Source organism: Nicotiana tabacum, chromosome 17 (assembly GCF_000715075.1).
Source record: "Nicotiana tabacum cultivar K326 chromosome 17, ASM71507v2, whole genome shotgun sequence".
Classification (NCBI taxonomy): Eukaryota; Viridiplantae; Streptophyta; class Magnoliopsida; order Solanales; family Solanaceae; genus Nicotiana; species Nicotiana tabacum.
Window position 1 is genome coordinate 53964272 of NC_134096.1, and position 14581 is coordinate 53978852.

General features: G+C 35.0%; 2 protein-coding genes across 3 annotated transcripts; one reads left to right on the plus strand and one right to left on the minus strand.

The window, feature by feature from the left end:
• Window positions 1-3052: 3052 nt before the first annotated feature.
• LOC107770954 (uncharacterized) lies at window positions 3053-8761 on the plus strand. Of its 2 annotated transcripts, none has more exons than XM_075234317.1 (7): window positions 3053-3175; window positions 5295-5512; window positions 6084-6134; window positions 7440-7690; window positions 7973-8089; window positions 8191-8262; window positions 8354-8761. In XM_075234317.1, exons 2-7 carry the CDS (start codon window positions 5320-5322, stop codon window positions 8432-8434), a joined length of 765 nt encoding a protein of 254 aa, XP_075090418.1. In that variant the 5' UTR covers window positions 3053-3175; window positions 5295-5319; the 3' UTR covers window positions 8435-8761. The 2 variants fall into 2 exon arrangements, with proteins under 2 accessions (XP_075090418.1, XP_075090419.1); XM_075234318.1 differs by having other exon boundaries at window positions 7443-7690.
• A 413-nt stretch (window positions 8762-9174) lies between these two features.
• LOC107770991 (histone chaperone ASF1B-like) lies at window positions 9175-14074 on the minus strand. The gene is made up of 3 exons (XM_016590320.2): window positions 13774-14074; window positions 10034-10149; window positions 9175-9937 (listed from the first exon to the last, which is right to left on the minus strand). The coding sequence occupies exons 1-3, from the start codon at window positions 13880-13882 to the stop codon at window positions 9581-9583; spliced, it is 582 nt and encodes a 193-aa protein (XP_016445806.2). The 5' UTR covers window positions 13883-14074; the 3' UTR covers window positions 9175-9580.
• Between the last annotated feature and the right edge of the window lie 507 nt (window positions 14075-14581).

The window sequence follows — 14581 nt, forward strand, 5'->3', positions numbered from 1 at the left end:
TATCCGGAATGGCCTCATCTTGCTATTCCCAATATCCACAAAACAATCAATAACTATGTTAAAGAGAAGAAAAATAGAACTTCAAAAAAATTCAAGTAATGAATCACAAGCAAAATTCAAACTAACTTCAGGTTTATCACACTTGTAGAATCGCTTTACGTGGTTGTTTAGAGTCGTCGAAGTGAAGTTGTTCGCAATCTCCCTACAATAGCACCTCCTTCTCGATGTAAAACTTTGAACTAGACATTGAACCAACTTTTTAAGACTACCTTATAAACGAAGAAGAACAAAAAAAAATGAATTACAAGTTTTAGCTTTTTAGTTATGGAAGAGAGAGACACAACGCTTCTATTGCTGGAATAAAAAATAGAAAGAATTGCAAGAAAATACACGTGACTTCATACCATAACAAAAAATAGTCCATGTTTTTAAGTTTTACCCGGTCTAGTTATTGTACATATTTTAAAATCACTAGCATATTCAAAATTTGTGTTCGTACAACCATTGCTTCTAAAAGTTATAAAGTTAAATCTGTGTTCTCACAACCATTGTTTTCGCTCTCTCTTCTTCTCACATATTCTACATATGCTTCAAGAGCCCGTGTATTTTCTGCTTCTCCCCCTATATCACCTGGTTGCAATGTAAGAAAATTGAAGAGTAGAAGTCCACCATTGAAGGCTATTCAAAGCTTTCCTTTCGAAAATAGGATATTTTGAGTTTGTTAGTTGTTTGGATTGGGTGTTGTTAAAATTGGTTGAAAATATAAAGGAGTTCAAAATTTAAATTTGAAGTAATTTGGAGTACATTTGAGCAAGATTTGAGTTAAATTTCAGAAAAGACGCAAGGAAGAAGACGAAGTCAGTTTTTGTATAAATATGTATAATCTTGTATAATAGTGTATATGAGTGTATAAACACATCTTATACACTATTATACACTTTTATACACCTTTATACAAGCATCTGTAGAAGAACTTCTTTCACGATTTTTAGTTGCAATTCTTGTTCAATACCAGTCCAAATCTCCATTAAATGACTTCAAATTTTATATACAACCTCCTTATACTGTTTCTGACAAGTCTAAATAACACCCACTCCAAATTTCTCACAAATCAAATTTAGAATTTAAACCCACATATTTAAGCTTGTTAAAAATCTAATTTTTACCACCCAAATGGATTTGGTTTGTTAAACTAATATTTGAGTCACAGTTACTGATTCGAAAATTAACTTAAAAGCTTAAGCAATCTTTTTTAAAAATTAAATAGTAATTTTAAGAATCTATTGGAATTGGATGCTGAATCTTAACATATTATTTTTGGGCTAGTTGGTTGTAAATTGAAATATGGGATATAAAATTAAAAAGTAGGGAGCCCAGTTGTTCTTATGTGAAATTTTTCCTAACTGAATTTGGATATAATTATACAATTTTGACATCTTTGTGTGGCTAAGTAATTACTTGTCACGCGGGTTGACCGCTCACGTAATTGGGTGTAATAAGGGGTGTAATTACACTATTCAATTCTCAATGGGAGGCTGAGAATTTCTGGTAATTACATAGTGTAATTACAATGATACTTTTTGAATCTCTTTTCTTTTCTTTTTAATTTACTTTTGATTATATTCTTTTTTTCTTTTTAATTTATTTTTTATTTTAACTTTTATATATATTTTTCAAATATTATTTATCTTTTATTTCTTTATTTCTCATTTCCTAACCTTTACTTCATATGTTTCTACATAATTTCTCATATTTTATCTTTACCTTAATTATTTTTCCTTATTTTTTATTACACTTGGCTATGTTATTATTATTGTTTTTAAAAAGTTATACCTCGTAATCTTAGAAAGAATAAGTCATCTTGACTTATAATGAGTGATATCATTAAAGTTGAACTTTGTTATTGGATGAGGTTATATGCAAACTTAAGATTGTGTTTTAATATTTAAATAATATTCTCATTTTTTCAACCTTTTATTTTTTGTGATTCCATGTACTTGCTCATATTCTTTATTTTCTTCTTCTAGCATAATTGTGCTATTATTTTTTAATATTTAACTAATATTCTCATTTTTCAATCTTTTATTTTTTGTGATTTCATGTACTTGCTCATATATTTTATTTTCTTCATCTAGCATAATTGTGCTATTATTCTATTTTTAAACTACACCTCCTGCTATTAGAAACAACAAGCCATTAATAAACTTGGCATATAATGAGTAATGTCATTAAAGTAAAACCCATTGTTGAATGAGGCTATAAACTTATGTTTTCCTTTTTTTTTTGAATTATATTTACGTAAATTATGTTGAAACTTATTTTATGTTATGTTGTAATTTTATATAAGAGTATTATGTTAGATATTTTTTGGATTTTGAATTTATGTTATATTTTTTATTCCATTTTATTTGCTTTAGTAGTACTGACTTATTACTTTAGATTGCTTGCCGTTCATTTTTCAGTTAGAATTGATAGATTATTTTTCGTAAAACATTTGAGTAATGTTATGATATTATATTTATAAATATTAATTTTTTTTTATCAAGCATGTAGTCCATGATGTTCTTACAAAATATGTACTTTTAGTTTTTGTAGTTAATTAAAGTAAAATTTTATTAATTTGAAAATATATGTAAATTATTTTTACAATATTAGCTACAATATGATATGATTAGTAATTAATATATTTCAGAAAATAATATGTATCTTAAATGTCAAATTTAATAGTTATCATTTATAAACCCATATATATGTTAAATCTTAACTTTTAATTTTTGATAATTAATTTTATATTTAAAATTTAATCTAATTGGGTAGTTACACTTGTGCGACCAAACATGTAATTACGCTATATAATTACAAATAAACAACAAAAATAACAACAACAAACCAGTAGTTTTCCACAAATAAATAAATCACCATAATTACAATACTATGCAATTACTACGTATAATTATACCAATTACAACCGGTGTCTTTCCAAATAGACCCAAGAGATTAAAAAAAAAAAACTTAATAATAACCAATAGAAAGTTGACAGGTAGCAGTTGAAATTTAAACTTGGCCACATCTGATTTCTACCTCTCCCCGACCTAAACCCTCCTAATTTGAGTCTAAAACCCTGCCTCCTTGTACAATCTTCCTCGTATCAAAATCACCTCTATCTATTTCTCAGGTTTGTTTCGTTTCGTTTCTTTTGTGTTCTTTATATGTTTAATTGCTCTTTCCCCATAATGTCCAAAGCATGAAATCCTTTGTCTATACAGTGGATTGAGTATGTCTATCATAGAATTTCACTCACCCGTTTCATGATTTTTTTATTTGTCGCAAATTTGTGGAATCATATGTTCTTGCTAACAGAGAATCTATTTTACTCCGACTATTTTAGCTGGTAAGCCCAGATAGAAGAAGAGTGTGCTGTAATAGCTATAAAGAAATACAAAGAATTGATATAGTCCAACCCTACTAGTTTGAGATTAAGGCCTAATTTATTAATGGGAGGGAACTAGGGATGCTACTTTATTTTCCAGTTGCGTAAATGAATTATGGGTTTTAGCTTATTTGCTTGGTTTACATATCAAATGTATTGAGGGTGTTCTTTCTATTGGTCAAAATAAAAAGGTTGTTCTTAAAAAAGATTTTTTTTTTGTAGCAAAGTAATCGATGTTATATGCTGGATTCATGGATTTCTCCAGCAAATATTTGATATAGTCAACCTCAACTAGTTTGAGATTAAGGATCAACCTCCTTGACATTAACAACAACAACAACAACAACATCCCAGTAAAATCCCACTAATGGGGTCTGGGGAGGGTAGTGTGTACGCAGAGCTTACCCCTACCCCGACGGGGTAGAGAGGCTGTTTCCGAAAGATACTCGGCTCAAAAGAAACAAAAATACAAAAGGACAAAAAGAAGTCAATATTAGTATCACAACAACAATCATATGATAAATAGAAACACCATGAAATCCAGAAGAAGGATGCAAAGCAAAGGGAGACAATATTAGTAAATATTAGTATCACCACGACAATCAGACAATCATAAGAATAATAGGAACACCATGAAATCTAGAAGAAAGATGCAAAGAAAAAGTGATAGCTAGTAAATAGGACATGCATTGAAAAGCGAAATAGTAATCCACAACATTGCCACTAGCTATCTCAGACAAAAACCCAATATGACTAGTCCCACAATGGTACGAAGTAAGGCACGATTCAACTACCTACTAACCTACAACCCTAATACTCGACCTCCACATCTTCCTATCTAGTGTCATGTCCTCGGAAATCTGGAGTCTCGACATATCCTGCCTGATCACCTCTCCCCAATACTTCTTAGACTGCCCTCCACCTCTTCTGGTGCCCTCCACAACCAGCTGCTCACACCTCCGTACCGGAGCATCTAGGCTTCTCCTCTGAACATGTCCGAACCATCTAAGCCTCGCTTCCCGCATCTTGTCATCAATAGGAGCCACATGCACCTTCTATCGAATATCATCATTCATAATCTTATCTATCCTAGTGTGTCCGCACATCCACCGCAACATCCTCATTTCTTCTACTTTCATCTTCTGGATATGTGAGTTCTTAACGGGCCAACACTCAGTCCCATACATCATGGCCGGTCTAACCACCGCTTTATAAAATTTTCCTTTGAGTATCAGTGGCACTCTCTTGTCACACAGGACTCCAGATGCTAATCTCCACTTCATCCATCCTACCCCAATACGGTGTGTGACATCCTCGTCGATCTCCCCTCTCTCCTGGATAACCGAACCAAGATACTTGAAGCTGCCTCTTCTCGGGATGACCTGCGAATCAAGCCTCACATCCACGCCCACTTCCCCTGGCTCAGCGCTAAACTTACACTCCAGGTATTCCGTCTTCGTCCTGCTCAGCTTGAAACCCTTAGACTCAAGAGCCTGTCTCCAAACCTCCAGCCTCTCGTCAACACCGGTTCGCGACTCATCAATCAGAACTATGTCATCGGCGAATAGCATGCACCATTGCACATCCCCTTGAATATGGTGTGTTAACGCGTCCATCACCGGGGCGAATAAGAACGGACCGAGCGCAGAACCTTGGTGTAACCTTGTTGATAGAGAGATGCTACTTTATATTTCCAATTTGGAGTAAATGAAAGATGGAATTTAGCTAAGTCGCTTGGTTTACGTGTCAACTCCATTGTAGGTGGCTCAAAAGAAAAGGGCGTTCTAGAATAAAGAAGGTTTTTTGGTAGCAAAGTAATTGATTATATATGCTGGATTCATGGATTTGTCTTTATTACTTGCAGTTGAGTTATAAAAGTTGGTAAGGCAATGATAAAGAGGCGATTTTACAAGCTTGAACATGGTGATAGAGATGCTCCTTCGGAATCGTCTTCATCTTCCGACGACTCTGAATTGGAGGCAGCGGCAACAGAAGACGAAGAAGAGTATGAGTATGAGGATAATGACACAAAGGAAGAGGATGATGTTGCTCGTCTGACAGGGGGAAATGAATCATCTTCTGGTATGTTTATCCTGATGATTTGCAGTTACTTTTTGTCCCTATTATTTGCTGACATTATAATGCTCAGAGTTATTTCAAGAAGTGGGAATTATCTAAAGCTTTTTGTCTGGTTTCTGGATTAGTAAATCTAATGGCTGGTATGGTTAGGCGATCGTTTATTGTAAAACTCTTCAAGCACATAAGTTATGGTCTCTATTAAGTTATAAATCCCACATAGACCCCTCTAGCTTAAAAGATCTTGGGCCGCTCCACTCATTGCTTTGGGTTGTATGTTCAGATACTTTCAAGTGTCATCAGCGGCTCCCTTTGGTAAGCCCATTCTCACAATAGTAAGTCCATATTAAGTTTGCATGTGAGCACCAAAATAGGACATCTTTGAGAGGGTGTTGATTTCTAATTGTACCATATGTATTGTGAATTGGTTTTCGAGGGGGTTTATAATGGTTTCGGTGACTCCATCTATTCTGTTAAGCTCTTGGGTTGGATGCTCGAATACTTCTACAATCTTCTCACGGTATCAGTGATAACAGATCTTTCTTCTCCTCGCCCTGTTTGTTTTCCTTTGCTGCAGGATATGAGAGTGAAGATAGCTCTGCCCATGAAGTTAATCCCGACTCATCAGGTTGGTGTTAGTCTGCTATCCCAAAGTTTTGTTGTTTATGAGTCTTATGACTGCGTTTTGCTTGAAACATGTTCTGTAATTCTTCGTACTTGTGTTCACAATATGTTGGTACTGCTCCACATATGAGGAAGGTATATCTATGAATTATAATGATGAAAGTTACTATATTTCCCCATTCCTTATTTGTAGGATTAACATGTTATTTACTATTTCCAAACTCTTGCTCGAATAATCATTACACTGTGAATGTGGATTATAGCCAAGGAGTAAGTTGAAATCACCTCCCTCTTAAAGAAAAAAAGATAAAAGAGAAGTCTGATGCTATTTTCCTTAATTTTGGGGAGATGCTGCCCTATGAAATTATTGCTAGTGTGAAAGCTACAATTTTTGAGCTGTGATGTAGAACATGAAGTTTCTGCAGAATCTATGAATTGGAAATTCTATTGAATCAGGGATATCAGTTACTTTCTTTTGATTGGTAATTCTTTACTAACATGATATAACGTCTTAAAGAAAATTGAGCTTTAGTCTCCATCACAGCCATTCTCTCCCTATGGAGATTTGTTTTGGCCATTTGAAGGATGAGTTTAAGCCTTTTTGATGACTAATTTGGGAGATTGCACACATATTTTCTCTAAGCATCTTCTCCGCTTTCTTGGGGCATTTGGTAATAATTTAACCTATCAAGTCGATGAATAAAATTATGGAAGCATGATTTTAAATTTTCTTAATATTTAATTTGAAACCAATATACCTCTTAAAATTATATTTAGTGCTGAATGATTAAACTGATTTTGCTGCTACCTCTAGATGGCGATTGTCTTGTAAATTATGCAGTTTTTAATTGCCTCATGCTGCTGTTCTGAATTGGCGTCAGCCCAAAAAGGAAACATCGTGTTGTTTGTTAAGAGTTTGTGTTCATAAAAGTATCTTCTAAAATAAAAGATTATGAGAAACATTACTTGAATATCATAAAGTGCAGTATGGAAAGATTTATACAGGACGAAATATTCGGGTAAAGCCAGTACCGGTTGCTCTTTTCCGTGCTGCTTTCATCAACTTCAAAATAGCTACTTCTTGATTTTATATGTTGCACGTGAGCTATAATCCTCACAAAGTAGGGGTAAGGTCTGTGTACACACTACCCTCCCCAGACCCCACGGTGTGGGATAATACTGGGTATGTTGTTGTTGCACGTGAGCTATAATCTTGTATCTTCCTTTTTCTGTTTCAGAAAAAGAATTTAAATGCTTAGGGTTCGTTTTTAGCGTTCAATTCTAATTGATTTCTAAAATGTACTATTAGTAGGTCTTCCATCGAGTGATGAAGATGTTACAACTCTGAAGGACACCAAGATTTCTGGTGAAACTCATTTGCTTGAGAAGGGCATTGCAGATTTAGATAATGCACGGAAAATTTTTATGCCTGAAGAGGATGATATTCCACGTGATGCTTTAGACTATGTCTTGAAATGTAAATCAGTTTTTAAGTGCAGGATATGTCCTAGAATCGTCTGCTTGACAGTGCAGACTCTAAATGCTCATCTTAAATCGAAAGTAAGCCTTCATTATCAGTCCTTTCATTTTCCAACTGTAACTTAAGCCTTCGTTATTAGTCTTTTCATTTTCCAACTGTAACTAAGTCACTTCTTTAGATCGTATTCCATGTAAAGCTTGCGGTGCTAACATCTCCCAGTCACCACTGACCAGTGCAGGGACTACTACTACCTGCAATTTTACTCTTTCCATGTTAAAGAATCTTAAGCTACACGTTAATTTATGTACACAATTGAGACCTGCAGTGACTGATCTAACATAAAGTATTCATGATTCTTACAGAGGCATGCCCGCTCTGAAAAGCTGTTGAAAGAAGGGAGGCTTAAACTTATGCTTACCGAGGATGGAAGAATCGATGGAGAAATTCATCCTGAAGAGGATAGCCCAATCGGAGGCCAGGTTTGTTCATTTGCATTTTACTGCACGATGAAATTTTTGACCAAGTGAAGCCTCATGTTTTCATAAATTGCTTACCATCATTATCATATGAATCATAACAGAATCCTTCAGTATCAAAGAAGAAAAGCAAAGGATTGAAGAGGCAGCAGCACAAGGGGAAGAAGTTTAATAAGGTACATGCTAAGATCTGTGTCATGATAGTCCTTGCTACTCGTTTGAAAATATATTGTTAGTCTAAAGATGAATTTTCAAATTCAACTGCAGAATGAGGAAAACCTTTTGCCCATGGATGATGCTATAGATTCAAGAAAGAACCAGTCCAAGAAGAGGCAGAAAAACAAGTGAAAAACGTAGTGAGATCTTGGCATCTTGCTGTTTATTCATTGAGCTAGAATCCATGCGACAAGAAGTTAAGGAGCAATGGAAACGAGCACATGAGCATGAAGAATCAATCCATGTTTGATGGGACGAATTAGTTGTGATTGCTCACTGCTCACTGGTGTCACCCAAAATATTACATTTCTTTTCAACTTTTGAGCAGAGAGCAATTTTGTACTGGGATGTTGGATCTGAAGCTTCATTCTAGTAAATGTATGACAGAAATGCCTTACATTTCAGACCGTTTTGGCAAATCTGTTTCATAAAATGAAATTGTTTTCAAATTTATATGTTTATGATGTTATGGCTACATTGACGGATACCCCCTTACCTTTTATGGATGCGACTGTGCCCCTGGTTATTTCTTCAAAGATAAAACACAAATCTTTCAACTGTTTACCCTTGAAGGCATGCTTGCTGTGTGTGTTTTGCAATTCCGGTTGGGGGTATCGCATGAGATTTCCTTGTCGAATGTGAGTTTTACTAGACTACCTCTTTCATTGCTTTTAAAGCCTTGTAAAGGCCAGAATATTTGCAAAGTGGTGGCTTAAGTCAGGTGCATTATCTTGTTTCCGATTTGCATCATTATGCAAAATGACTAGCATACAGCTAAACAATAATGTAATGGCACCATAAATGGTGTAGTTCTTCGTCATAATGAAATTTCCCCATCTAAGTTCTGTTATTCACTGGCTGCCAGCCAAAAATGTGATTATGCATAATTTCTTGCATTTATGAACTCACTGATTGTAATTTGACATTGGCTTACGTAGATACAAAACTATATCAAGGTTATCAGAACTATATGCTCACAACAGTGTCTTCCGAACTCACATTTTTTGGAGTAGACCGTAAAGCTACAAGTGGCATCTAATATAAGCAGAATTTTCGACCCCATTCCTGAATGCATACAGAAAGACAAACAACCTAGGTTACCAGCCACAAAATGCAATTCGAGTTCATACGCACTTTCACCAGAACTCTATTGCGATAGACGAAGATACCAACAAAGAGTTTAATGCTCAGATCAGACATCATCCATAAGGAACTAGGACGAGATGACGTCAAACCAAAACGTTAGGAGTTAGGCTAAAAGTTGTATCATCCTTCCAGTTAAGCTCCAGCCTCATCTGAATCATTCTTAGGTGAAGGTAGTTGTTGCTCTTCATTCCCAGCTGCTTCAGCCACGTGATCTGATGGAGGGGCTTGCTCCCCGCTTTCACTATTTTCAGGGTGAAAATTGATGGGGAACTTTGTTACTCTAGGTTTGTCTGATAGTATGTTTCTTTGAATCTTGTCAATTAAAACCTTTTGTGGAGGTTCTTCTCTTAGCTTCTCATCATCATAATCATTGTTCACATAGTAGCCAATTCGTACAAATTCTTGACCCAAATAGGAACAGGTCAACAGGAGCACAGTGACACCAATTATATCCTCTTCACGAATTCTGGAAGGATCTGGAGGGTCCGCCTAGTATTAGCAGTGGAAAACATTACACAAATCCGATCAACAGAAAGGCTTAAACCCAGCTAAAAACAAGTTGCTTGTCAAAGCAGGAGGTAATACCTGCAATACAAAGCGGTAATTTCCAACATTGACGGGGCCAACAAGCACACTTTCTAGTTGTTGGTCATACGTCTCATCCTCGGCAGACCCAACATAAATGAGTTTCCATTCCAAGTCTGCATGCAAAATAAGTAAAATAGAAACCAAAATAAAGCTGTTAATATAACCAAGTAAGACTATATTAATAGAGAGCAACATCTTTAGTTGCTTTAATTTGTAGAACAGTCTATGCCTACGAGATCATAAACAAGAAAAGATCAATTTGGTGGGAGCAGTTCTATGTGCTTGTCAAAGGACGAACATAGATATATTTAATGAGAGTGGATAGGCAGTCCAGAGATGATTCTCTAGTATTTCAATTCCTAAAAAGAAAATGAAGAACAAAAACACTACTATTACAAGTTAAAAGAGACAATTAGCAACTGGTCATTATTACACGAACTGCCATCAAGGGCTCAAAATTCATTGGTTGGTTATTGTACGAACTACGAAGCAGAAGCCATTTTGTGCCATACCGCATGATAGAAGCAATCTAAAATGCAAAGTTATATGTATTTAAAATAAAAGCCCCATAACAGCAGTAGCCTCTCTTCCCTCCTCCAAACCAATCTTTAGTATGTCATAAATAAAAGAGTCATCAAAGAAAAAGAAAAAATGAATTATGATCTATTCCCTTTTATTTCTCAAAACTCAAGGAGGTATTTACATTGTCAAATAATATGACGATTGATTGGCAAAATCTCAAGCCCCCAGAGAACTTACAATCAGGCAAGTAGAATCTAAGTTGCCCGGGCCGGGGCGGAGCTAGATACCAAGGTGTGGGTTCGGCTGAATCTAGTAACTTTGGTCCAACCTCTGTATTTGTCTTAAAAATTTCATTTAATATGTACAAAACATTAATTTAGAACCCAGTAACTTAAAAGTGCTAAAATCCTGAACCCATAAAGTTTCAAATTTTGGCTCCGCCTCTGGGTGCGGATCTAGAAGTCGGATCATTCGAGATGTAAATTCTAAGATTTGAGGATATGGATCCTAGTACGAGTACAGGTGCAGGGATCTGGCTAAAATTAATTCAAAAATATAAAAATATAAAAATAACTCTAAATTATGAGAAATTTTGTAGAATACTTACGTATAGCTTGTAAAGTGTAGATTTCTTTTTTATTCTCAAGTTGCAGCTAAGTAAGTGATTGATTTCCTAGATAAGGTATGCTATTTTCTTCAAATTTACCCGAGTTTTAGTTCTGATTTCGGGAATCAATTTGTATCTCGTCTGGAATTTTTCCGTCCGTTGTGGTCAAAGTGCCCAAAATTGTTTGACCAAATGCGGTACGGATCCCATACCCACTCTCATACTAGTGTCGTGTCGACACGGGTGCGGCACCTAAACCGCCGTCGGAGCAACTTAGAGTAGAATAGAAGGTTCCCCCCAAAGTCAACCACCTAAAGGGTGCAGAAATAACTACGGAAAATTACAGATTTATATTGCCAAATAATATAACTACAGATTGACAACGCCTCAAGCCCCCAGAAAACTTAAAATAAGGAAGCAATTCAGAAGAGTAGAAGGTTCCCTAGAAATTGCTATACTATAAAGTTGCCTTCCAAAGTCAACTACCTAAAGGGTCCTTAAAAGTTAAGACAGATAACTAAGGAGATAATACGGAGACAAGTCCATTAATCCTATCCGTTACCCTACAGAAATGAAGAGGATACTGGAACTTATTATAATACAGAAGTATCAGAGTACTAAATAATAAATATGATAGCATGGAATTTCTGCAGATATATTAGAATTGTAACATCTCTCTGCTAATCATGAAAAATATTGTGATATTAGCAGTGTGTGTGTGTGTGGGTGCAGGTGTTTGTGCATATATATATATATATATATATATAACGTGCAAATTTGAACTACAGAGCTGGACTTTATTCAGACTACTGCTGTAACAGACAACGCTGACATCACTTCCCTTACCTTAAACCAATTACAATAAAATTGACAAGGACATACCTAAATGCTTCGATGCTTTTGGTATTACAAGCAAATGGTCTAAATTGGATCATCAAATTAGCAACAGGGAGTAACTGAAAAGGAAATACAATGCAGAGAGCACATAACCAGAAGTATATTCTTCAGAAATCAAAATAAAGACGATATGATACATTATATTACTTTGCTAGTTGAATTGTACCAAAAACCTGGCAATTAATTGGCTTACTTATCTGCTTTATACAGCCACTATAAGGTTGAAAGGAAAGAGAGGAGTTATGATTATGGTCCACTCCTAAGAGAAATGGAAGAGTGAACATACTGCTGAAATACTATCAGATCCTTCATTTCTGTTCTGGAAATAATTTAATACCTAAGCCTAGTATGATCTGTGAAACCATGTTTCCTCTACCCAACTGGCTACTTTGATGTAGCGAGCAAGCCGACAAGCACAGCCTAAATATACATTATTGGTGGAGACAATTGGTAGCAAAAGGATCATTTTATGTCATGGATTCCACACAAAGTATCCCACACATTTTATGAGCCGAATATTCAGATAGTTTCCATCCAAATTTATTTGGGACATTAACAACCAACCAAATATTCACATGTTATAAATTCCAGCATAATACGTGACTAACCAATCGATAACCACCAATGAGAGGAACCACAAAAATCACTATTAAGAATCCTATGTCAAGCGAACCGACCAAATTGACACAACCATTATGTATCCTATTACGGGAGGACTGTTAAACCAAAATGCCATTCAGCACTAAAAGATTTGGCCTTAGATGTTTCCGCTCAAACACAACACACTTTAGCAGAATAAAAATACACTTGAAGATGTTTACTCTTCAGGAGACAAAAGTTGACCTCGATCCCACAATTTGAAATATAGCTTTGCTAGATGAAGACCACTATCTTAAATAAACATTATCTCAGTGATATATATATATATATATATAAGGAATTCTTACATGTTTTCCATTAACTTAAGAAACCTAGGGCAAGATTAAGCACGATAACAATTCAATATCGAGCTTTGACATCATAGAATACGTATAAATGTAAAGTCTCCGATTTATTAATTAATCAAAGAATCGGTTAGCTTACTACAAACCAATTAAATTATCAACAAATCAACAACATTGTAAAAGTCAAATTTCTTAATAAATAAAAATATTAACTGGGTATAGGAGACGGTACAATGAAGCAAAAGCAATAAAATCACAGCAATAAACAAATATATGAATAAAATCAAATAAATAGTACACAACTTAACAGTTTCTTTTGAGTACAAAAATCCTAACTAGGTCAGGAAGACTATAAAATGAAGCGAAAGCAAAGTATCATAGTACAAACGAATATATGAAAAAAATAAAATAGGTTATGAACAATTGATTTCTTCATCAAATATCAACGAGTTGAAAACATTGAACAACTTGAACATCAACTTTCTGACTTAAAATAGGTCTTCGAGATGATACACCAAAGCAAAAACAATTAAATCATAGCACAAATTAGTATATGAAAGAAAATGAATCCAATAGATTGCAAACAATTGAGAACGATTGTCAACGAGTTGAAAACACTTCAAACGAAATCTCGGTCAAATTTCTGATTAAAGGAAACCCTAATTAGGTCTCTAAGATGATACAATCAAGAAAAAACAAGAAAATCATAGTTGTACATATGAATTACGAAAAAATTCAACAGAAAAAGGAAGTAAGAGAGAAATCACCGTCTTTGAGAGGGGCGACGCACTCGTAAGAGATTTCAAACTGGAAAGGCGCAAGAAACGACGCCGGATTGTCTAACACGGCGACATTCGTGATGTTCACAGCACTCATTGCATTCAAACTGATTAAAGTTCTAATTTGAGAGACTCTTCGTCGTGAGATTCAGATAAGAGGAAGTGAGAGATTCTGGAAGTTTCATGAAATATACAAGAAATTATTCGGAGAATTGCGAGAGAATGAACAATTAGAGGCCAAGGCAAAAGAGAGAAGAAGCAGCTCAGTTATGTGAGGGGGGGGAGTGGGAAGTGCACGGAGGAAATGCGCCTGGTGTTTTATTTGATGACTTGGTTTTTATACGAGTGACCGGTTGTTCTTGGGGTTACAGGCTATAGCCGGTTTCTAGTTTTGGCGGGAGTTTGGTTTGTTTCTTTCGTGGATAAAGGTCTTCTAAAGCCCAACGTTGAGTGTCCCAGCATGATCTTTTTTGGGCTAATGGGACTTACGGATCATTTAGACTAACATTTGAAGCTAAAGTTGGAAAAATAATTGTTGAAAAATTGATCCAAATAGTCGTCCATTCAACCGTTTAAATTAAAAATAGCAAATAGATGTATAATCATTGTATAATCTATATATACTAGCTATAAAAAGTAAAAAGTAAATCCAGATATTTGTGTAAAGATCCCATGAAGTTAGACACTGAAAGAATTAATTACGAAAGTCTCTGTTGATAATTGTATTATTTTGAAAATAAAAAAAATTGTAAGAGTTAAAGATTTTAAGTGCGGAGGTTGAGAAATTTCACTTAAA